General features: G+C 40.5%; 1 protein-coding gene across 1 annotated transcript in view; it reads left to right on the forward strand.

Moving 5' to 3' along the window:
* Positions 1-23,519, forward strand: part of USP31 (ubiquitin specific peptidase 31) — a 68,422-nt gene that overhangs the window by 14,089 nt on the left and 30,814 nt on the right. Inside the window, exons 2-6 of the mRNA XM_027610705.2 lie at positions 14,909-15,046; positions 16,328-16,416; positions 16,508-16,600; positions 17,273-17,408; positions 19,996-20,140. Coding sequence (XP_027466506.1) covers positions 14,909-15,046; positions 16,328-16,416; positions 16,508-16,600; positions 17,273-17,408; positions 19,996-20,140 — 601 coding nt within the window. The remainder of the gene's footprint in view (positions 1-14,908; positions 15,047-16,327; positions 16,417-16,507; positions 16,601-17,272; positions 17,409-19,995; positions 20,141-23,519) is intronic.

The raw sequence follows: 23,519 nt of genomic DNA on the forward strand, positions 1-23,519 counted from the left end.
TTAAAAGCAGTAGCTCATGGGGAATAGCTACTAGTTAATGATATCAGGATTTTAATAGTGACAGGAAGGAAGGAAAGAGGAGAGTTGCCTCATTTCCCTGCAGGTGGGTGAGAGAGGAGCTTTGGTAGCTTGTTATCATGTATCCCGCAGGAGGAAGGGTTGGTTCGGTTGGAGACCTGTTGGTCGTTACCCTTTGAGGCTCTGTTGTGGTGCCAGGCAGCAGAGTAGGTTGGTGTAACTGCCCACACCCACTTCCTGGTGATACCAGATTCTGTCTCAGGCTTCAGGCTGTCAGCATCAGAGGTTTGTGCCAGGAGTAGGGTGAGGACAGCCGGGGATGCAGGTCTGCTCCTTCCCTTTTGAAAATCAGAACCCATGAGTTTTGAATTTAGTGAGCTGGTCACTGAGCCTCAGTTTCTTTATTTTCCTTTTCATTGCCACATGAGATCAGCTTCACAGATCACAATGTTTGACAACCATTGGTTCCTTTAGTGATGGGAACATTTTAGCAGGAAAAACCAACCAGCCATCTCACACATCCACCAGCCCAGTCTGTAAGAGCAAGCCTGAGACATAGGAAAGGGACCTTGGTAGGAAGAAGATATGGAGAATCCTACAAAAGGCCACTGTAGTCAAGTGCTGAAGAGAAATGTGTTCTGCCTCAAAATTTTCTCTGGGTTTGGCCTTGCAACTCTAATTGTTTTGTAGCTCACCTTTGATGCATGTGTGCTCTAGGTTTTGACCCCTTGAATTATAGACTATTTTTGAAGGGGTAGTATTTAAATCTCCAGTGTTATAGAGCTAGATGTCTCAACTGAGGCATCTGTCCCCTGGAGGGTACTTTTCAGGATGATATAGTCTGTGCCCTTGTGTTGTCATTTTATGATCTTTTCGAATAACACATTAACCCATTCATCTGGCCTTTGGGGGGAATAAGTGTTTTATATAAGTTATTTCCTAGATAATTATTTGTTCGAATATCAGGTCTTTAAATTTTTAACTTTATTATTTGATTGTTGACCTGATAGAGTATTTACACACTAACTTTCCTAGGAGAAAATCCTGGATATATTTCACTCTGTCCTTGGTGATTTTTAGACTCTAATAAGCATCATCTTTTACGTTCTTCTGTGCTGTGGAGGTTTCTTTGGGGCTACTGGGATTATAAGTCCTATGGGATATAACGATTGGTGCTAGATTGCTGTATTGTTTGAATTCTTATGTCTGCTTTTTTTGTAATACTCTCTTGCTTCCTACCATCTTTCTTCATGGTCCTTCCTTAGTTTTCTCTTGGTTTATTCAGTTTTGCTTTATCCTAGGGGCCTATACCTCCTGCTTCCTCATTCCTGTCTTTTGCAGTTTTTAATCTGCTTCTCGTTAAGCAACCAGATAAATACAGTCAGCTCCAAATAAGACTAAATAAACTGAGTTAGGGTGTAAGAGTCTGGCTAAATTAAGAAACTTTAGTGTTTTTCTTTTTTGAAGTCAACTAACTTTTTAAACTTTTTCAAATAAGATTTTACTTATGGGGTGCCTTGGTGGCTCAGTTGTTTAAGTATCTGCCTTCGGCTCAGGTCGTGATCCCAGGGTCCTGGGATCGAGCCCCGCAGCAGGCTCCCTGCTTAGCAGAGAATCTGCTTCTCACTCTATGCCCCTTACCCCTGCTCATGCTCTCTCTCTCTCTCAAATAAATAAAATCTTTTATAAGATTGAGAGAGAGAGAGAATGAGTGGGGGTGGAGAGACAAGCAGACTCCCCACTGAGCGAGGAGCCTGATGTGGGGCTCGATCCCAGGACCCTAAGATCATGACCTGAGCCGAAATCAGATGCTCAACTGACTGAACTACCCAGGCCCCTCTAATTTTTTTAACTTTTTAATGAAGTACGGCATACATACAGAAAAATGCATACATTGTTAGTGTACAGCTTGGTGAATTATCCTAAAGTGATAATGTTTCAACTAGATCAAGAAGTGGAACATCACCAGCACTCCAGAAGCTCCTTCGATGACCCTTTCCCAAGTTCCACCTTCTCCCTCCTCCCCAAGGGAACCATTCTCTTGACCTCTAACACCTCTAACAGGCTTTGCCTGTTCATGAGTTTTATTGTGAGTGAAATAGTAAAGTATATATTCTTTTTAAATAAAAACACCTTATTGGGGCACCTGCCTGGCTCAGTCAGTAGAGCATGGAAATCTTGATCTCAGCATCATGAGTTCGAGCCCCATATTGGACGTGGAGCCTACTTAAAATTAAAAAAAAAAAAAATCAAACCAGTTTTACTGAGATATAACTTACATATCATATAATTCACCCATTTAAAGTGTACAATTCAGTGGTTTTTAGTATATTCACAGAATTGTGCAACCATAACCACAATCAGTTGTAGAACATTTTTATTATCCCCCCAAAGAAACCTCATTGCTAATTGCAGTCACCCCTCACCCCCCAGCCTCCCAGCACTGGGTGTCTAACTGGGTGTCTAACTGGGTGTCTACTGACCTACTCTCTGTATCTGGGGATTTGCCTTTCGTATACATGGAATCCTGCAACATGTGCTTTTTTGCATCTGGCTTCTTTCACTCAGCATGTATTTTCAAGGTTCATCATTATACTTCATTCCTTTTTATAGTTGAAAAATACTCCATTACATGAATATACCACGTTTTGTTTATCCATTCACCCATTAATGAATATTTGGGTTGTTTCTACTTTTTGGCTGTTACGAATAATGCTGCTCTGAACATTCATGCACACATTTTTGTGTGGACATACGTGTTCATTTTTTTGGTATATGCCTAGGAGTGGAATTGCTGGGTCATATTGTGACTCCATGTCTAACTTTTTGAGCAATTGCCCAACTGTTTTGCACAGTAGCTGCACCATTTTATATTCCCATCAGCAATGCATGAAGATTCCAGTTTCTTTTTTTTTTAATGTTTTATTTATTTATTCATAAGAGTCAGAGAGAGAGAGAGAGAGAGAGGCAGAGGCAGAGGGAGAAGCAGGCTCCCTGCCTAGCAGGGAGCCCGATGCGGGGCTCGATCCCAGGACCCCGGGATCATGACCTGAGCCGAAGGCAGACGCTTAACCATCTGAGCCACCCAGGCGCCCCGAAGATTCCAGTTTCTGTACATTCTTGCCAACACTTGTTATTGTCTGTCTTTTATTAAAAGCCATTCTAGTGGGTGTGAAGTGGTATCTCATTGTGGTTTTTTTTTTTTTTTAAGTGTCATCTTTTAAGTAAATGCTACCCCTGATGTGGGGCTTGAAATCACAACCCCTGAGATTGAGTCTCATGCTCCACTGACTGAGCCAACCAGGCGCCCCTCATTGTGGTTTTGATTTGCATTAAGTATATATTCTTTTGTGTCTGAATTCTTTTGCTGAAGTTCATTATGAGATAAAATCTATTTTGATAATATTATATAAGTTATTGTGGAAAACTTAGAAAATATGTAAAAATTGAAAGGAAAATTGAAAATGTATGGATGTTGTTTGGCATATTACTTTCTTGCTTTCTCTCCCTTCTCTGTGTGTTTTAACATAATTGGCATCAAACTGTATATACAGTTTTGCATTAATGTGATTTTCATTTCATACTGTATTATGATTAATTTTTGTGACAAAAACTCTTCAGATCATTGAGTGAAGGTATATGATGACCTATTCAGGGATGGTTTCTGGTTGTGATGAAGATTTTTTTACATATATCTTTCACTTTTTTTAGGAGCAGAAAATGGTTATTATTCATTATATATATGAATTATTAAAATCCGTAAGAAAACTACAGTTACTTTTGATTATTTCTTTAGGATATGTAGAAGTGAAATTCCTGGTTCAGTGGCTGTCTGTTTTGAAGATCCTTAAGTCACACTGATAACCTTATTTTACAGGATTGTGCCATTAGCCGTGTGTAAGAATGTCTTTACGTCCCACTGTTGCAAAATAGAAATCTTTGTGTCCATAGGTGAAAAGTAGCATTTTACTGTTTTAATCTGCATGTCTTTAATAACTAGTGAGATAGGACAGCTTCGTCTGTCTTTTAGAGTGGAAGTATACCCATATGATAGTAACATTTTGATAACTTAGGGAATTACCCTGTTTTGATTTCACAGACTTCCCTTTGTTATCTATGTATTCACACACTCTTCCGTTTAATCTTCACCTTCTACAGGCAGATGACCAAGGCCCGAACCAGCTAGAATTGGCCAGGCCGTACCAGGCTGAGGCTGGGCAGGTTCTAAATTGTAGTTTGCTAGGAAAAGCCTGGAGCCAGGACGAGCACCTTGTGCTGGTTTTTATGCGATCTGATTTTCATGGTGAGGGTTGAAAGAACTGGCAGAGGCCAGGATTGATTTGGAGACTGTACCTGTGTGCAGCTCAGGAGTCAGCCTGGCCTGACTGTCAGGCACACAGTGTTGGGTGTGAAGAGGCGATATGGCAGGCCCATGACTTGAAAGCATCTTCAGCCAGCTAAGATTTATTGGGTTTATGGCACTCCAGGTTTTTGGCAATATGAACACATAATTTGTAGTGAAACTTGCTGGATCTGCTTATGAATGATACCTCTTGGTTACTACTAGTTGATGTTTCAGTTATCAAAATGCAATAATAATAATGCTTCAAAGCAAGATTATTTCCAGAATATTTTGGATCCCTTTATAAAATTGGCTGTTTGGTCAAAAACATTTTATATCTGCTTATGGTCAAATATCAATATATTCAGAATCAAGAGGATGCATACTTTGTCTCTTTGTGTATAATCACACACACACACACACACACACACAGATTATAGAAGAAATATATGCATGTTTGGCTTTGGGATAGTTCAAGGCTTGACCTTATGCATCCCCCACTGCTTGTCTTTCTCACTCTATTCCACCTCCAAGGGCGTATAGGTCACTTCACTTCCATCCCAAAGAGCAGTACCACTCAACCAAGAACTTTGGCCCCTGTGCCAGTGAGTAATGCCACGTGCTGAGTTTATAAGCCAAGCCCATGTTCCTCCTGTGCTTCTGTCCACTTGATCAGGAAGCTGACCTTGGGTTTTTTTTCTCTTCCCAGGGCTAAGCTTTTACCTCCTACTTGGCAAGACAGAATGGCTTAAAAAGGCCCCTGGTGGGTGTCTGTAGACATAAACTTTTTTTTTTCCTCTGTCTCTTTCCCCTATTTTTCTTTGATGTTAGCTGCAGTCCCTTTTTTCCACCAGTGATAAGATTCAAAGATTGGCATAGGTTTGGGTTTAGGATTACTATAGGCAGAAAACTTTGGTTTGAGCTCCTTAGGTCTGTGTAGCAGAGGAAAAAGAAATTATCAGCATCGTGCAGTCTGACTCACTAGAATTTGGGGCCCCTAATAAGGTACATTTCTTTGTTTTGCCAGCCCCATCTTCTTTGTAGAAGATTTGGGTTCCCTGGCCAGTATACTAGGGTGTTTTCTCATAAGATCCCCACATGGTCATTGTTACAAATTCATTTTAGAAAACGTGGGAAATATGGAAACATATAAAGAAGAAAGGGATAACTCATCTAAAACTTGCCACTCTGAGGCAATGACTGTTAATGTTTCAGTGTATATTTAGAAGGATAAAAGACAAAAAGGTCTTTAAAGATGTATTTTAAAAGTTTGAGATTATGTTCATATGTAGTTTTGCATCTTCTTTCTGCTTAATTGTATTGTGTATTTCTCCATGTTTTCTAAAACTTAAACATTTGTTCCATGGTAGGAGTATATAATAATTTCATAGATATTTAGATGGCTTTTCTAGTTTTTCTGTTTTGACTTTTTTTTAAAAAAAATCTAAAGATCTTTATTAAATAAATAATTTATGAATGAAGCAGCATCCCATCTAGCACGTGGGGGGAGGGCTCCAAGATCTCTGTTTTGACTTTTTTTTTTTTAAAGATTTTATTTATTCATGAGAGACACACACACACAGAGGCAGAGGCAGAGGGAGAAGTAGGCTCCCCAAGGAGCAGGGAGCCCGATGCGGAACTCGATCACAGGACCCTGGGATCATGACTTGAGCTGAAGGCAGATGTTTAACCATCTGAGCCATCAAGGCGCCCTCTGTTTTGACTTTTAACTCTTGAAGAGGCCTTTTAGCTAAATCAGGACTGGACGTTTGCTTTTTTGACTGTGTTGTTAGTCAAATTTTCCTCCTTTAAAAAAAAAAACTTTTTTTAAAAGATTTTATTTATTTATTTGACAGAGAGAGAGCGAGCACAAATAGGCAGAGCGGCAGGCAGAGAGAGGGAGAAGCAGACTCCCCACTAATAGGGAGCCTGATGCAGGGCTCGATCCCAGGACTCTGGGATCGTGAACTGAGCTGAAGGCAGACGCTTAACCGACTGAGCCACCCAGGCGCCCTAAAAAAAAAAACTTTTAAAAAGTGTATTTTATTACAGTTGGGAAGAATCTTAGACTGTGTTGGATAATGACAAAGAGACCGAAAAGAAGATACTCTTGAGTTACTTAAGTTACTTGATTAGATATGTAAACACATTTTGGTGACCTGAGCTGACTTTAACCTTGGAGTCAGCGAGACTTGGCCACATAGGGTGTTTTGGGAAGGATGGAAGGGCGAATCGGGATTCAGCGCCACCAGCAGAACCGCTTGAGCATTGTAAGGTGAAGAGCATCCCCCTTTACATTTGCTGATGAGAGACAGATGTAGTTTTCCAGAGTCAGATTGTTGTCTCTGTCTTGTTTGCTTTCTCCAGCATCCTGGGACACTCAGGCAGGACATAGTTCTTCACATACTGCAACTTGATCTTCTGACATAGTCCAAATTCCTCCTTACTCCTCAAATGATAACATCTCAATTAGATAAACTCCATTTTTTTTGTTTCTGGGCTATATTTCAGTCATAGGAAAAAATGCAAACTACAACAAAACAAACACATTAACAAGCATTTATTTAAAAGCAAATAAGCTCCCAGAAGCCTCAGGCTTGGTACAGCTGTAGTTCAGTCTCCAACACATGTTTTATGTCCACATTGAGAAGTGACATTTCCGAATGATCAAGCCCTGTATGAACCTGAGTCATGTAAGGAAAAGAAAATCATTTATTGAAGGATTTTTGGACAAAAATGTTTTAAGGCTGTTTTAGTCGGAGGTTGAAGAATAGTGGTAACTTTGGGCAAGTTATTTCACTTTACTGAGCCCAAGTTTTTTTTATCTGTAAATAATGATGATAATACTTAACAACATAGGGAACTTCTGGGGGTTAATTTTATAGGAAATAACACCTATAAACAATTAGTATAATGCCTGATATGTTACAAGCACTCAGTTATTAGCTGTCATTATTGTTACTGTTTTGTTTCAAGTATTGGATTTGCTAGGTGTTGGGGAAATAATATTGAATAAGACATTCCAGATCACTGTGTAATGGTGGAGGCAGATATGAGGTTTTGTGTTCTGGTGATATGAATAAAATAGTGTAATAAATGATATAATACAGTTATGACAAAAGAGCCACCCATGAGTTTTAGTGCTTTTGGAAGTAAAACTTCAGAGCTTTTCCAATGTGGCCATGTTCTTTCTGTCTTGGCTTCACTTAGAAATAGAATTTTTTTTTTTTTAAATCACAGTTGAAAAAGGTTAACAATGATCAGGTCCCACTGTAGATAATTAAATCAGCATCTCTGGGCTGCTCCCTCTTCATGGTTTTTGTTTTTGTTTTTTTAATTTCCTCAGATGATTCTAATGTGCAACCAAGGGTTAAGAGCCAATGCTTTAGATATTTTCTTTTCTTTCTCTGTGACATTTTCCAGGTTTATATAGGATAATTCCTTTTTTTCCTTGACTTTTGAAACTTAAATAATAGAAGCTCTGTAGAGTTTTAAAGTTTATAAAATGCTCTTATAAAAACATTTTTAATGAAAATGCTTTTATAGAGTTTGTAAAATAAATCTCATTAAAGCTTCACAGCAATTCTTTTAGAGAACTATTCTCGTCCCCATTTTGCGGAAGACATAGCCGATGCTCAGAGAAAACACATGAAGTGAAAGGTGGTGGGAAGAAGATTTGAGTCCAGGTACTCAGCATCCAGTCTTTCTGTTTCTGTTGCATTTCTAGTGGAAACTTCCAACCACTGTTTACATACATGGGGGTCTTCTCTTGCTGCTGTATTTTCTACCTATATAGCTCTATGGTCTGTTGTGAAATCTTTGCTCGTTGTTCATCTGGCTGAACCACTTGGGGTATATTCCTTTTTGTATTTCTCCCTTTCATCCTGGCTCTAATGCCCTTGACCCTACTTCCACCTTAGTTGTAATTTTTTGAAATGCAATAACTGTTTCTCAACACACTTATTAAAACTTTCTTTTTTAGATAAGATATATACCCTTTCCTAGTCTCTATTTCAGCAATGAGTCCCTGCCACCAAGTCTTTGTGGTATACTCAAGTTTGTTTAATATCCAAATCTACTCTTTTAACAATCCAAATATCCCTTGCTATCCAAATCTGTTTAGTTCCTGAGTTTGGATCATGAGAGCTTGGATACAAGTGACACCTATACTTAAGTTACTCATGTTAGGTCCTTCTGTAGTAACTCCCTTTCCCCTGTGGCCAAATGCGAACACATGAACAGGCTCTGTGTAGCACTCTCTACTCTTCTCATTGAGTTGTCTTTCCATCTTGGATGGCAGCTCCTTTCCTCTTGTCTCCTTTCTTTTCTCTCTCCTCTCCCACCCAGCTCGCAACTCCATCCTACCAAGGAAGGAGAGTGAGGGAGTGCATTTGAGGGATGGAAGTGGAGGGCATTCCAGTCATAGGGCAAGTATGTGTGAAAGTCTGGAGGCCTTACAGTCTCTTTCAAGGGCCTTTTGTTGCCACAGCTGGCTAATATCAAGGACCTCTCAGCCTAACTTGTGTTATGTGAAGACTTCCCCACCAGAGGTGAAGGTGAGGAGGAAAGAATGGATGAAGGACTCAGAACCCCGTTTGAGCATGGCTGCATTCTATACCCTGGTATGGAACACTGTTGAATGGACTCTTTCTCTATCACTGTTTTTCATGGGTCGTATCTGGTTTTACAGTATTCATCCATTTGTACCAATTTCATCCCTTATGTTTTAGTTAAGTATTCTTCATCAACTTAGTAGTTGTCCATAAAGTCAGATTCAAAAGGTGAAACTTTTCTCAAGACAGGTGTTATTATTCTGTTCTTTCCAATACAGTCCAGAAACCAAATTTCACTTTTAGATGCCATCTATGAACTCAGCTGTTCACATTTCATCTTTCTCTTAAAATTTCAGTACTGTTACCCTCCCAAGTTCTGCTTCTTACCCAGAATCACTGGAAATAAATTCTACGTTTCTTCTGGCATAGAATCAAGGAAAGTGGGTGATCATTTGGTTTGGTGAGTTTTGGCAAGCTACCTCTTCCCCGAAAGAGTAAGCCAGCTCCTGATCAAATCAATACTGCCATGTCCATTCCCCATAGGAAGAGATCATCAATAGCTGTTGCTTTGTTGTCTTCATCCTGCAGTTGGGTAAAGCGTGTCTTGGACCAGTTTCTGTCTTTTCCCTGGAGCCCAGGATTCTGCTGCTTCTGTACTAGGGTGCTATGGAAAGAAAGAACTTCATGTCTAATATTGCCGTGCCAGTTGGATAGACTTCATTCTTTTTCTTTTCAGGGCCATGCTTCCAACTCCTCTTTTTTTTTTTTCTTTTCTTTTCTTTTTTCTCTTTTCTTTGTAAGGGGAAAAAAGTTCTCTGTAGATCTATGCCTTAAGATTTTATTTGAAGGGTAAAGAGAAGTTTTATGAAATTCGAAAGCTTTAAAGATTTGTTTGACTTTTACTTTATTTAGTAACTGGATATTAAGGATCATCTTAACTGAAGATAAAATTGGAACGATGGTCAAACTTATATTTATAGTAGGATGTATAGGATTTAAACCAATAGGTTAGTTAATCTTTTTCCAAACACCACACCCACATTCTATAAAATTTCTATAAAATGAAGGTTTATTTTAAGAAGGCTCATATTCTATTTTTCGTAGAAGTGACAAATTTAAATAATTTAATTTCTCAGATTGTAGCCGTGCTCCTATTTATAGATGACATACTCCAGTGATAATTACCTTTTTTTTAAACCTGCAAAAATACAGAAAGATTGATTTTAGGACATAAATAAAAATAAACTAAGGTTTAATTTTGCAAAAAATTATAAAAGGCAAACCAAAGCAATGTCAGATGAGGCCCAAAGCAAAAATCAAATCACTTGTTGGGACTCTAAGGGAAGAGCTTGGGGGAAGATTTGGGAGGCTAGGAGTGTCATCGATGGCCAACTCAACTGCTTTGCTTTATAAACCAGAAATCACAGGTTCCATGAGTTACCTAAGATAACCAGTGGTTTGTGGCAGAGCCAGAGATTGGGCCCAGGTTTCCTGATTCCCACTATTTTTTCCTTCTTGACTCCCACTATTTTTCTTTCTTCTGTAAATGTACTAAAGGATGGTTATTAGATTATTCTATGTTTTGTTTTGTCTTGGTAAGAAGTAAAATAAATAGTCCCTTGGGTCTCTGCAGTGGGAAAAAGTCACCATTGCGAAGGAGGAAGAAGGGGCAGAAAAAGGAGCCTTTGTGTTTGTGTGTGTTCAGGGAGGTTTCCTGTAAAACGTGCTTAGTTTGTGATGTAGTGATTTAGGGTGGGGTTGACCTAGAGCAGTTTTTGCCCTCGTTACAGAGGTTGTGGAAGTCCTGTTGCCTGTTGAGTCGTGCCCAACAAAAATCTTGTCGAGCAGCCTCTGCACAGCACTTTGTACACAGTGATTGGGGGATAAGTGCTTAGATGAGTTGAAGTGATAGTGGCAGGAATCATAAATCAGATTTAATGCAGTCCTGATAAAGAATTGTGTATTGTCTCCACTCTGACATTTGACAGATACTGTGCATGAACTGTCCACCGTGACACATAATGAAGAATTTGATTTCGGCTAACTTGTTTCTTAGGAACATGTGTATTCGGAGAACTCCCCCACCCCCACTGGGAGTAAATATGAGAGAGGGTTCCTACACCAGACACTTGCCATGCTTCAGGCAGTTTGTGTGCCCCAGCCATATGCCGTGAGATTTGTCATTAGCCTTACCACACCTGAGACTTCCTCTTGGCAGCTGTCCTGTGCTTCTTCCCCAAAAGGAACAACCCAAAACAACTAACAAAAATAAAGGTTCCGGGCACCTGGGTGGCTCAGATGGTTAAGCGTCTGCCTTCGGCTCAGGTCATGATCCCAGGGTCCTGGGATTGAGTCCCGCATCGGGCTCCCTGCTAGGCGGGGAGCCTGCTTCTCCCTCCGCCTCTGCCTCTCTCTCTCTCTCTCTCTCTCTCTCTCTCTCTCTCTGACTCTCATGAATAAATAAATAAAACATTTAAAAACATATTAAAATAAAAAAATTAACTTTATTAAAAAAAAAATAAAGGTTCCCTGCCTTCCTGTCTATAACTTCTGAATCTGTAACTTTCTTTACCTCCCTTCTCTTCTGTCTCTCCCACCTCCTGTTTAAGGCACTTCTCTACCTCTTTTCTGAACCTCCCCCTTTGCCCCTCACTGAAGAATGCTCTTTCTGCAGGTGGCTCCCTTCTGTTATCTCCTTCCCCTGAGTATGCAAGTCCCTCTTCCCTGTAAGTCCCCCACCAGGCAGAGCATCTTTCCTTCTTCCTTCCTTCTATAACAGAGCCTCTTACATCTGAAGGGTGGTTGTCTTGCAGTCAGTCATTCAATTTCCTTACCTTTTCTTCTGTCTCACCCTCTCTGGTCAATATTCTACTTCACTGAAACTGCACTGTCAGCTTCTTAACTTGCTGTTCCAAAGGACCATCTCCTGCCCATCTTACTTTACTTTTCTATAGTCGTTTACATTGCTGCTTCCTTCTTTCTGGCTCTTCTGGCTGCTCTTATCTTCTTTGGCTTTCTTATTGTGACTTGTCCCTTCTGTGCCATCCTTCCTCAAGAATCTGGCTGCCTCCTTTTCTCATTAGATGTTCCCTGGGTTTTTTCCTCTGTGTTCATACGGTAAGAGAGTGCTGCTCTGATTTAACTTTCCAGCTCAGATTTCTTTCCTGAGCACGAGACTTCACCTCACTGGGGATCCTGTAGGTGCCTCAGATTCAGCGTGTTCAAAGCTCTACTGTCCCTCAGTCTCTTCCTCTGTTCCTGATTTCATTATCTATCTAAATCAGGTACTAAAAACCTTGGTGTCATCCCTCATTTCTTTTTGTTTTTTTAAATTATTTATTTATTTGACAGAGAGACACAGCGAGAGAGGGAACACAAGCAGGGGGAGTGGGAGAGGGAGAAGCAGGCTTCCCACTGAGCAGGGAGCCCGATGCGGCGCTCGATCCCAGGACCCCGATGAGGGGCTCGATCCCAGGACCCCAGGATCATGACCTGAGCCGAAGGCAGATGCCTAACGACTGAGCCACCCAGGCGCCCCTTCATTTCTTCTTTGTATCCCTTAATATAGTATTACCAGTCACTTGTTTCTTTTCCATCCTGAGTCAGCCACACCATCAGGGGTGCTGCTAGTGCTGATGGCTTTTATTGGTCTTTTTTTTTTTCTTTACTGGGAAATCTTCTCTTTCTTCTGTAGCTCACATTTTCCCACTGTCCACACCAAATGGCTCTGGCTTTGATTCTCCTAAATGAGTGCATAAGGCCACAAGCCAAACTATTTCAAGATGAAGTAAGGTGTCAGGTATAAAATGCTACAGGGAGATTGAGGAAGGTGAAGCCCAAGAAAGAAAATACTGGATTTGATGATTCAGGTGGTGTCTGACCCTGGGGGATGTTTTGTAGTATAGTGAAGACTCCCCACACCCATTTCTCCTTTTGTGTACCTTTGAGATAGCATTCAAGTGGTATCCTTGTAGTCACTGAAACTTTGTTATCAGGGTCCTTCTTCTCCTTTGCTCACTTTATCCAATAGTAAATTTTGCCAGTTGACACTTCAGTCTTCTCTCTCATTTGTGTCCCTTTGATTTTTTTCCTCCTTGAATTTGAATCTTCGTAAATCATCTTTTTGTTATCATTCACATTTAACTGATCATCAGGTTATGATCGTTCTTCTTCATAATCAAGTTGTAAATCTGTCCCTTCTTTTTTTTAAAATATTTTTTAAAGATTTATTTATTTATTTTAGAGTGAGTGAGTTGGGGGAGGGGCAGAGGGAGAGAATCTTCAAGCAGACTCCCCACTGGGCATGGAGTCTGAGGCAGGGCTCGATCCCACTACCCATGAGATCATGGCCTGAGCCAAAACCAAGAGTTGGAACTTAACCAGCTGAGCCACCCAGGCGCCCCTTAATATTTTATTAAGTGATCTCTATACCTAATGTGAGACTCAGACCCACAACCCCGAGGTCAAGAGTTACACACTCCACTGACTGAGCCAGCTAGGCACTCCCCTATAATCATCTTAAATTGGAAAATGCAGTGGACAGTTTTTAGTTCTTTGTCCTATTTTATCATTCTTAATGCCATTTAATCACTCTCTCCTTCATAACCCTCTTCTCTTGACTCTTGAGACTCTATTCTCCTGCTTTTCTTGCCATGTCTTTGGTGGCTTTTTCTTGGTCTCCTTTGAGGGCCCCCAAATATATTTGTCCTCTGACTTGATCTCTCATGACCATGTCTGGACAATCTCAGCTATACTCATGATTTCAACTACCATCCATCTGTTGACTCACAAATACTTGTCATTAGGGCACACTCTTCCACTGAGCCCCAGATCTGTATTCTTCATTTATTTACCAGGTACTTCCACTTGGAGTTTCCATAGAACTTTAAATGCAGTGGATTTGAAAGGGGACTCATTATCATCTTCCCCAGACTTCTTTTTCATTTTGTCTTGATGAGGGGTACCATCAGTTGCTCATCATCTAGATAGGACACCTTGGGGACATTAATGCCTCCTTTCTCACTGTCCCCATTCATTAGGTCACAAATCCTGTTGGGTCTACTGCCTAAATTTCTGAATCAATCTCTCAGGTCTGCCTTCATGTTTCTGTCCTCACTGCCTTAGCTTGGATCCTCATTATTTTCTTGCCTCATCAGTGCCTTTGTCTCTTCATTGCCCTCCCTTTGTGCAGTTGTGTCCCCTTCTTCCTCCCTACTTCCAAATGCCATACTCATCTGAAATTTGAGTGCTTATTATATCTTACTTATGTGTGAAATGTTGTGCATGCATTCTTACTTAACCACCACACTAAGTTACCATTCTCCCTTTTACTTTGGAAGAGAGTAAACCCCGGTCTCACAAATACAAGTGGTGGGAGAGCAATTTGAACCCAGGCCTTATGCTCCAGAGCCATGAACTTAACCATTTCACTGAGAACCTTTCATTGGCCACCCCTCTTTCCATATTCTAGTCTTTGGAAGCAAGTCACTATTCAAAGTAGAAGGTTAAGGTCCAACTCCTGAGAGGGAACTATTGATGTTGATTATTTGGAATTCTATAAGGAAGATTTATTTCTTATTTATTTACTCAATCATTTATGTTTTATAGATGTGTTTATTTCATACTTGGGTTTATAATTCAATACTATGTTTCTTATTTTAGAAGATGTTCTCATTTTTAAGATGTTCAAGTTATTACCAACTTTTTGCTATTATAAAGCCTGATGAATGAATATTTTCTTAGAAGTTTTGGCATGCTGTTTGATGGTTTCTTTAGATATATTCCTCAAAGTAGGATTGTTGGGTAGGTGCATTTAAGTCTTCTGTACATGTTTCTGGGGATGAAGTTTTTACATAAGGATCTGTTTTTATATTGCTGTCTTTCTAAGAAGTTACTCTAATACCCTTGAGATTTTGCATCCCTTTTTGGGATTATAAATAGTTCATCTTTAAAGCCAGGAACTCAACTATTCATGCTGATTTATTTACCTGTGTAGAGTATTGTGTCAAAGAACGCACTGCAATATCGGGGAAATTCCCAGCATGACGCCCAGGAGTTTCTGCTGTGGCTTCTGGACCGAGTTCATGAAGACCTCAATCATGCTGTGAAGCAGAGCGGCCAGCCTCCTCTGAAGGTGAGGGTGTGCACCCTGCTGGGGCAGCCAAGGAGCCGTGAGCAGGGAGCTCCGTGGTGGTTTAGTGAATGGAGTGAGTGTAGATTCTTCTCTCAAACCTCCACTGAGGAGTTGTTGCAGTTTGCATTTAGTTAATATAGTGAAATCAACTAAGCTCTGGGTGAGTATAAAATTCAGGGATACTTAGAGGAGTTTTCCCGTGTTTACTGCTTGCTGGCAGCATAAGAGAGATGCTGTGTCTAAGGAACTTAAGAGTCTAGTGGGAGGGGACATATTTGCATGTATGACTAGCTTTAGACTACAATCAGGTGATTCCAGTTCACTAAGCTGTTTTTAAAGCAGAAATTGGTTTCTTTTCCAGTGAGACATGTAGCCTTACAGCTCACTGAAATGAATACACACTCAAAAAGGAAATGAATGGAGGTCTTTGCTGTTACAATTGGATTTGAATATAGGAACTGAACCCCTAGAATATTCTACCAAGAAACAGTGATTCATCCTCAATTTTTATGCATGCAACCTTAATATGATTGGTAAAATGATTTATATAATGGAAATAATTAAGACCAAAGAGTTGTTATTCTCTTGCCACTTTTAAAGTTTTTGATAATTCTGCACTGTATCTCGAAATTTCAGTCTGGTTTTGTAAGGTGTTAAGTAATTCTGATTCAAGGTCCTTCTGTGCCCGGACACTCTGTACTGTCATAGGACCATGTGCTTGTGGCTGGCTCTCCCACCAGATTGAGATGTACTCAAGGTCAGGCACTATGTCTTATTTATCTATAATTGTGTCTTAATGCCCTTTGCGGGGCTCTCTGCAGGTGCTCGCAGGTGCTCAGTGACTAATTATCAGGTGGGTGGACATGAAAAGGCCAATTCAGTATGCCGTCGAGTGGCTGGGCATCCCAGCGAGCAGTGCAGTGGGCAGGGCCTTGAGCAGGTGGGCACCGTGGCTAGGGTTATTTCCTGGAAGAGGCCAGGGGGAGACCTTCGGAGCTGGAGGGAGATGGGAGCACCCTGTGGAAGGACTGCCGGACTGCCTGGGTGGGGTGGAGAGACCAGCACAGGCACGGTCTGTGGGAGAGCTTGTGACATGCGTCCTTGTGACCCCCATCCTGGCCGCTGTGTTCCGATGCCTGTAGCACGTCCTTTTTACGGGAACGTCTGGACCTGATGTACCACTTGTAGAGGAAGTCAAGGACATTTGTGACTGTTTCAGGCTCATCTTCCATTAAGAATTGGTACTTCTAACGTGTGAAATTGTACTTTCCCTTTTTTTAGCCACCGTCAGAGACTGATATGATGCCTGAGGGACCATCTTTTCCTGTCTGTAGCACTTTTGTACAAGAACTTTTTCAAGCCCAGTACAGGTATGAGCATATCAAACTGTCTCTTATGTGGTCTGCTTGGCATAGCTCTAGATGATCTCACTGTGCGTGTCTTTTGTTTTTGTTTCTGAAGATCTTCTTTGACATGTCCTCACTGTCAGAAGCAGAGCAACACTTTTGACCCTTTCCTCTGCATTTCTTTGCCAATTCCTCTACCCCACACAAGGTAAGAACAGATGTAATAAAATTAAGACTGTACATTCCTGTGTATTCCTTTCCTCTGTAGGCTCCTGTTAGGGCTCCTTACTTATTTAGACAAGTAATGGGATTAGTGATAAATTGAATACAGGCTTTGTAAAAACCTTACAGAAGTCTATAAATCCTGGTCTGAATGTGCAGGGTGAGCAGGCACATGGGGCAAGCGTCTTTTTACAGTCCCTGGGGTTGTTGTCTGTTCAGTTGCTCATCCACTGATAGTATGGGGCAGGGGGAGGGTTGTTGAGTGCCTTCTAGATTTTCTAGAGACTTTATGTTGTACTTTTTAAAAAATTTTTTATTGTTATGTTAATCACCATACTATGTTGTACTTTTAATTAGTTGCTTTATTTGAACTGTTTTTCAAAATTTTTGAGAGTTATGCTGTTGTAAAGAACGTACAACCACAGAATCAAGTGTTGATATGTTATATTTTGTTTGACTGCCTTTTCCAAAGATGTCTTGATTATTGTTTTCTGGTTCCACTTAGGTCCAGATGAGATTTTTTTTTTCCCCCTTTGGCTTCCAAATAAAGGTGTGGGTTAGCTTCAGTTTTGTGTTAATTTCAGATCAGGTTTGTTTTGCTTCTGTATTTTAGTTAAAGTAAGTGCCTAATGAAAAGATCTGACTTTGATCTGCACAGGCCTCTCTATGTTACCGTAGTGTATCAGGGGAAATGTTCTCACTGCATGAGGATTGGTGTGGCTGTGCCTCTGTCTGGGACTGTCGCCAGGCTTCGGGAAGCAGTGTCTATGGAAACAAAGATCCCCACTGATCAGGTAATAAGCCTGCTCAGGCCAATTACATATGAGCCATAAAAGTGTTGCTTTCTGTTCTCCAGGAATTTTCTAACAGTCCTCTGCCAAGTATGGTTAGATAGAAATGTAAAACCAGTTGTGTCTGTATTGAGGAAAGAAAAATCAAGATCCAAAGAGGGAAAATGTACATTAAAACTTTCATGCTTCATTTAATTGTACATATATTTTTAAAAGGAAGGCTGCGACTTGACACCAAGACCTTCTTTTAGCTTTGTTTATAAAGTATAGTTACTTAGCCTCTCTTAAACTAGCCTTATGGATGCTTATGTGGGCAATAGGAAGAGCATCCCTGTGGTATTTGGAGGTCAGAGAGGCTTAGAAAATCCCACTAGTGGCTCTTGAGAACCCCTTTCTGTTGTGCTGATTGAGAATGGATATCTTCTTGCTGCTACAGTACATACAGATGCTCAATATGGTTTGCTTCCTGCTTAAAGCTGCGTCAGAGACTCACTTCATTTAGATGAGAGAAAGGAATGTTGTGCCCCTTCTGCCTTCTTTTTTTGGGTACATTTTTGATCAGTAGTTATATTTAAATTGACCCAAAATACTTTTAGCCTATTTGTTACTTGACATTTTTGCATACAGTTTTTACTCAATTCAGTATTATGATTTTATTTAGAAAAATGTTTCTTATTTTAGATTTACTAAGAAAGATGATCCTGTGGTAGGATAACTTTTCCCTAGATAGCTTCTGGAAGCTGCTATGTAATCACATGATTAATAAAGGTGTTTTGTACGTTGGCCTCATGTGGCTTCATTTGGAAAGTTACTGCAGTAAAACAAATACAACCAGCGGTATTGCCTTAATATAGCGAATATCTCATATTTTCATGGGTCAAGTACTGGTGTGTTGATAAAATGTTCATATTCTTCCTTACTCTCAAGTGCTTTTTGATTCTTTTTTTCGCTTCAGGATGAGGGCTAAGACTGAAAGAGGGAGGCAGGCTGAGCTGTGTGTCCAGGGCAGATCTGATTGTATCTTTATTTATTTTTTAAAAGATTTTATTTATTTGACAGAGAGAGACACAGCGAGAGAGGGAACACAAGCAGGGGGAGTGGGGGAGGGAGAAGCAGGGTTCCCGCCGAGCAGGGACCCCGATGTGGGACTTGATCCCAGGACCCTGGGATCATGACCCAAGCTGAAGGCAGACGCTTAATGACTGAGCCACCCAGGCGCCCCCTGGTTGTATCTTTAAAGCTTCCAGTGCTCTCGGGCTCTTTTTGCATGTGGTTTAAATGGCTGATAGAATTACAGATTTGTTTTTGACCTTAGCTTGCTGGAGAAAATAAATTATCTTGCATGTTCACCTGCAGAAAAACAATGTGATTATTAAACTCATCAGAAGAAAAATGTGCTAGGGATATTTTTCTTGGACTATTTGTGGAATGTGCCACCAGCCTCTTTCACCTCACAGACTTGTAATACGTTTGTGTTAGCAGAGGGGATTTTAGGGGTCCCTTCCAACCCCCTCATTTGAAGGGGGCCCAGAGAAACCATGTGAGTTGTTCAAGAGCATAGGGCTGGTTGGTGGCAGGCTGGGACTGGAACCTCTTCATGTCCAATCCAGTGCTTTTTCTCTAGACAGTGCTGCTGAGCATGTAATGAGCATCTAAATGTTTCCATTGTTTTTTTCCCCATCTTTTTTGTTTTGTTTTGTTTTATTGTGAAATACTCAGCCATTTCAGAAACAGGACTTAGAAAGTGGAAGTATCTTGTCCTAAGTATCTTAGAACTAAGAGTTACTAACTCTAATACTGTGTTGTATATTCACTCCTATTTTTTCCTGTGCATATACTACATTTGTTATTTTATAAAAATGGAATCGATTACACACATTATTCTTTATGTTACATCTTATTTAACTAGGAGATCTTTCCATGTTGGTGCAAATATATTCGGCTCATTCTTTGTAATTACAGTAGGACTATAATATATTTAATTAGTTCCTATTGTTGGACATTTGAGTTGATTTCATTTTTTTTCCTATTACAAAATCCGTGGTTGTATGACATTTTTTAACCGGAAAGAAAGAAAAGTTACTGATGTAGGAGAAAGTCTCAGAATCAGATATGGAGGGAGACTGAATAGTCAGATACTCGTTGGCAAGTCTCCCACCTTGCTTGCTTGGTGCGAGACTGAATAGTCAGATACTCGTTGGCAAGTCTCCCACCTTGCTTGCTTGGTGCGAGACTGAATAGTCAGATACTCGTTGGCAAGTCTCCCACCTCTCTTCAGTTTCTTCCCCTTGTGAGACAAGGGGCTTATACTTTGTCATTTCCTGGGGGCTCTTCTTCACGAAAACTTAAAGGAACTCTGGATTCAGTGCCAAGGCGTTCTGAAATGAGAGCATATTATACACTTACAGAGGATATCGTGCTTCTACAATTCACTTACTAAAGGCAGATAGTGTGGGCTCCGTGATGGGTTTCAGAGCCCTCTCACGTCCCCGCAAGCCCTGATGGGCTGGAGAAGCTCATGGTAGAATCGGGAGATCAATTCTTATTGGCTTTCCAGTTACCCAACTGTTTACATTTTTCCCATTTTTAGATTGTGTTAACGGAAATGTACTATGATGGGTTCCATCGTTCCTTTTGTGACACTGACGACCTGGAAACAGTCCATGAAAGCGACTGCATTTTTGCCTTTGAGACTCCAGAAATATTTAGGCCTGAAGGAATTCTCAGTCAAAGAGGTAAATGAGCATCTGTTTCCATAAGGGTTTGCAGGTTTCACAACTGTCTACCCTTTGAGATGTCTATTATATGATGGCATACTTTTTAAAATTATGGTAAAATACACATGACACTTATTTTTATGATGGTATAAATTTTATGGTAACTTTTCTCTGGAAGAAAGCAGTTCTCACTGTTTCAGGCAAAGATATTTCCTTAGTTTCTAATCTTTACTGCCCGCAGTTGGAGCGGCTCCTATCTGAGGCTCAGAACTGACTGAATCCTTCCTCCTTTTCTGTTAAGTGGCTTCTTTTTTTTTTTTTTTTAAAGATTTTATTTATTTATTCATGAGAGACACACACACAGAGAGGCAGAGGCACAGGGAGAAGCAGGTTCCCCAAGGAGCAGGGAGCTCGACGTGGGACTTGATCCCAGGACCTTGGGATCATGACCTGAGCCGAAGGCAGATGGCCAACCATCTGAGCCACCCAGGCGCCCTGTTAAGTGGCTTCTTAAGCATCTTATGACAGCATTTGGGAGGATGCATGATGCCATAGCTGCCTTTTTTTTTGCATTTTGTTACCTGCTCCAATGCTTAATTTCTAAATTCTAACTCTGCTATAAAATGTTTTCTTGATACCTTGCTTTTAAGAAATTTGCATCAATAGGCAGCAAAAGAAAGTACAGCTGTGGACAGTGCCGTTCCTTTTCCTATGGTTTGGGCTGTGATTTAGAACTTAGCCTGTCTCTCAACTGTGCTTGGAGGATTTGGGGGCTAGTTCTGATTTTGAAAGTTGCTAGACAACTCAAACTTTGTTCTTGGCCTTAGTGTTCTTCATGGTTCTGGGGCTTCTGTTCTTTTTCTTTACCCCAGTGATTATTAAAGCTTGAGAGGCACCTGGGACATGGTTAGAAATGCAGATTCTTGGACCCCACTCCAGACCTACTGAACGAGAGCCTGTGGGGGTGGGGCCCAGCATGCTGTTTTTCACAGGTGATTCCAATGCACACCAAAGTTCGAGAACTGCTGAACTGAGAACCTAGTCCAAGCAGTGTCTTTCTACTGCCATGATTTTTAGAACTGAACCTCCCTGCTCATACTCTTTTCTTCTCTTTCCATACCCTGACTTTTCTTTTTTTTTTTTTTTTTAAGATTTTATTTAGTTATTTGACAGAGAGACGCAGCAAGAGAGGGAACACAAGCAGGGGGAGTGGGAGAGGGAGAAGCAGGCTTCCAGTGGAGCAGGAAGCCTCATGCAGGGCTCGATCCCAGGACCCTGGGATCATGACCTCAGCTGAAGGCAGACGCTTAATGACTGAGTCACCCAGGCGCCCCTCCATTCCCTGACTTTTTAACTGTCCATTGGAATCTCTGCTTAGAAGTCCTGCGTCGTCTTAACACTCAGCATTTCTTAGACCCGATCCTCCTGCATTTCTTCTCTGGAATCATGGTACCACCATCCTTCTTTTCACCCAAAGTGGATTGAAGCACTTCTTCCTCAAAATTCACATAGAAATGATCAAACACTATGCAGTTTTACTCCTCAATCCTCTTGTCACTGGTATAGCTCAGACCAGTCTCAACTGGGCTTTTCTAGTAACTTCTCTACTATCTTTACCCCTAGACTTTCTTCTTGTATTTTTCCATGGTGCCACCAGACTTATTTGGATATACATTTCTGATCATATTATATGCTTGTTGATTTGCCAGTGTTTCCCCTTTGAGATTAAATCTGAACACCTTGGAAGAATGCATGGCCCGTCATGGTTGGTCCTTGCCTTTATTTCCAACCTCTTTACTGTATTCCATCTCCTTCCCCATGTACCCTATCTAGATTACTCTGTATTTCTCGAATATGTCATGTACTTTTATACTTTCCAACTGTCAGCTCCTTTCTCAGCTCCTACTTTGTCTCCCCTACACACGCCTCCCCGCATCTCCCCATCTTACCCAGTCCTAAGCAACCACTGTTCTACTCTCTGTCTGTAGATTTCCCTAGTTCAGACGTTCATGTGAACAGAATCATATAATATGTGGCCTTTTGTGACTTGCTTCTTTCACTTAGCATAGTGTTTCAAGGTTCATCCGTGTCGTAGCATGTATCAGTCCTTCAGTCCTTTTTATGGCTGAATAGTAGTCCACTGTATGTATATACCACATTTTGTTTATCCATTTATCTGCTGATGGACATTTGGGTTGTTTCCACATTATGAAATAGTGCTGTTATGACCATTCATGTACAAATATTTGTTTGAATACCTGTTTAGAGTTTTTTGGGGATACACCCACATACACACCCCTAGGAGTGGAAACACTGGGTCATGGTAATTCTGTGTTTAACCTTCTTGGAATTGTCAGACTGTTTTTTGCAACAGGTGAATCATTTTTCATCCACCAATATATGAGGGTCATAATTTTTCCACATTCTTGCCAACATTTATTATTTTCCATCTTTTTTTTGTTTGTTTTTTTAGGACACAAAGTTTGCTTTAAATATTTTTTTTAGGGAAAGGACACCACACTTCTACTCAATTAAGAGAAACATTTTTACAGTCTTGAGGTCTTTTATTTTCTTTACATTTATCATACCATGAATTCATAGGGAATGGGTTCCAGCAGTTCAGGCTCCTTTCCATTAGTTCTCACAAAGTGTGCTTCTCTGGGTGGGGCAGGCTGGCGCTTCAGATGAACCCAAGTACCTTTCTCCTTGGCTTCCTTCTTTTTCTGATCATTTTCCTTCACATGCTTCAGGAAGCTGTCTCACTCAGCTCTTTGAGTGTTTAATATGCTCAATGCGTACATTAATTCTCTTGGCAAGATCTTGCCCTTAACTTGTTTGTTTACAACAATGCCAACAGCATGCTAAGTAACATTGTAGACTCTTCCAGTTTTGCCATGGTAACATTTGTGGGGCATTCCTTTTTTGAACAGTGCCCATTCCCTTGATGTCCACAATATCACCTTTCTTACAGATTTGCATGTATGTGGCCAAAGGAACAACTCCATGTTTTCTAAAAGGTCTAGAGAACATATAGTAGGTACCTCTCCTCTTTCCCTTTGTGTTGGTCATTTTGGCGAATTACTGGAAGATGGCGGTTCTGGCCGAAAGGAAGCTATTTTCCATCTTTTTGATTATAGCCATCCCAGTGGGTGTGAAGTGGTGTGTCTTTGTGCTTGTATTTGCATGATAAATGATGTTGATCATCTTTTCATATGCTTATTGGACATCTGTTTACCTTCTTTAGAAAAATGTCTATTCAAATTTTTTCCCCATTTTTAAATTGGGATGTAAAGTTACTGAGTTGTAAGAGTTCTTTATATATGCTGGTTCTAGACCCTTATCAGATATATGACTTCCAAATATTTTCTCCCATTCTATAGATTGCCATTTCACTTTC

The sequence above is a fragment of the Zalophus californianus genome, chromosome 10 (genome assembly GCF_009762305.2).
Source record: "Zalophus californianus isolate mZalCal1 chromosome 10, mZalCal1.pri.v2, whole genome shotgun sequence".
NCBI classification, from domain to species: Eukaryota; Metazoa; Chordata; class Mammalia; order Carnivora; family Otariidae; genus Zalophus; species Zalophus californianus.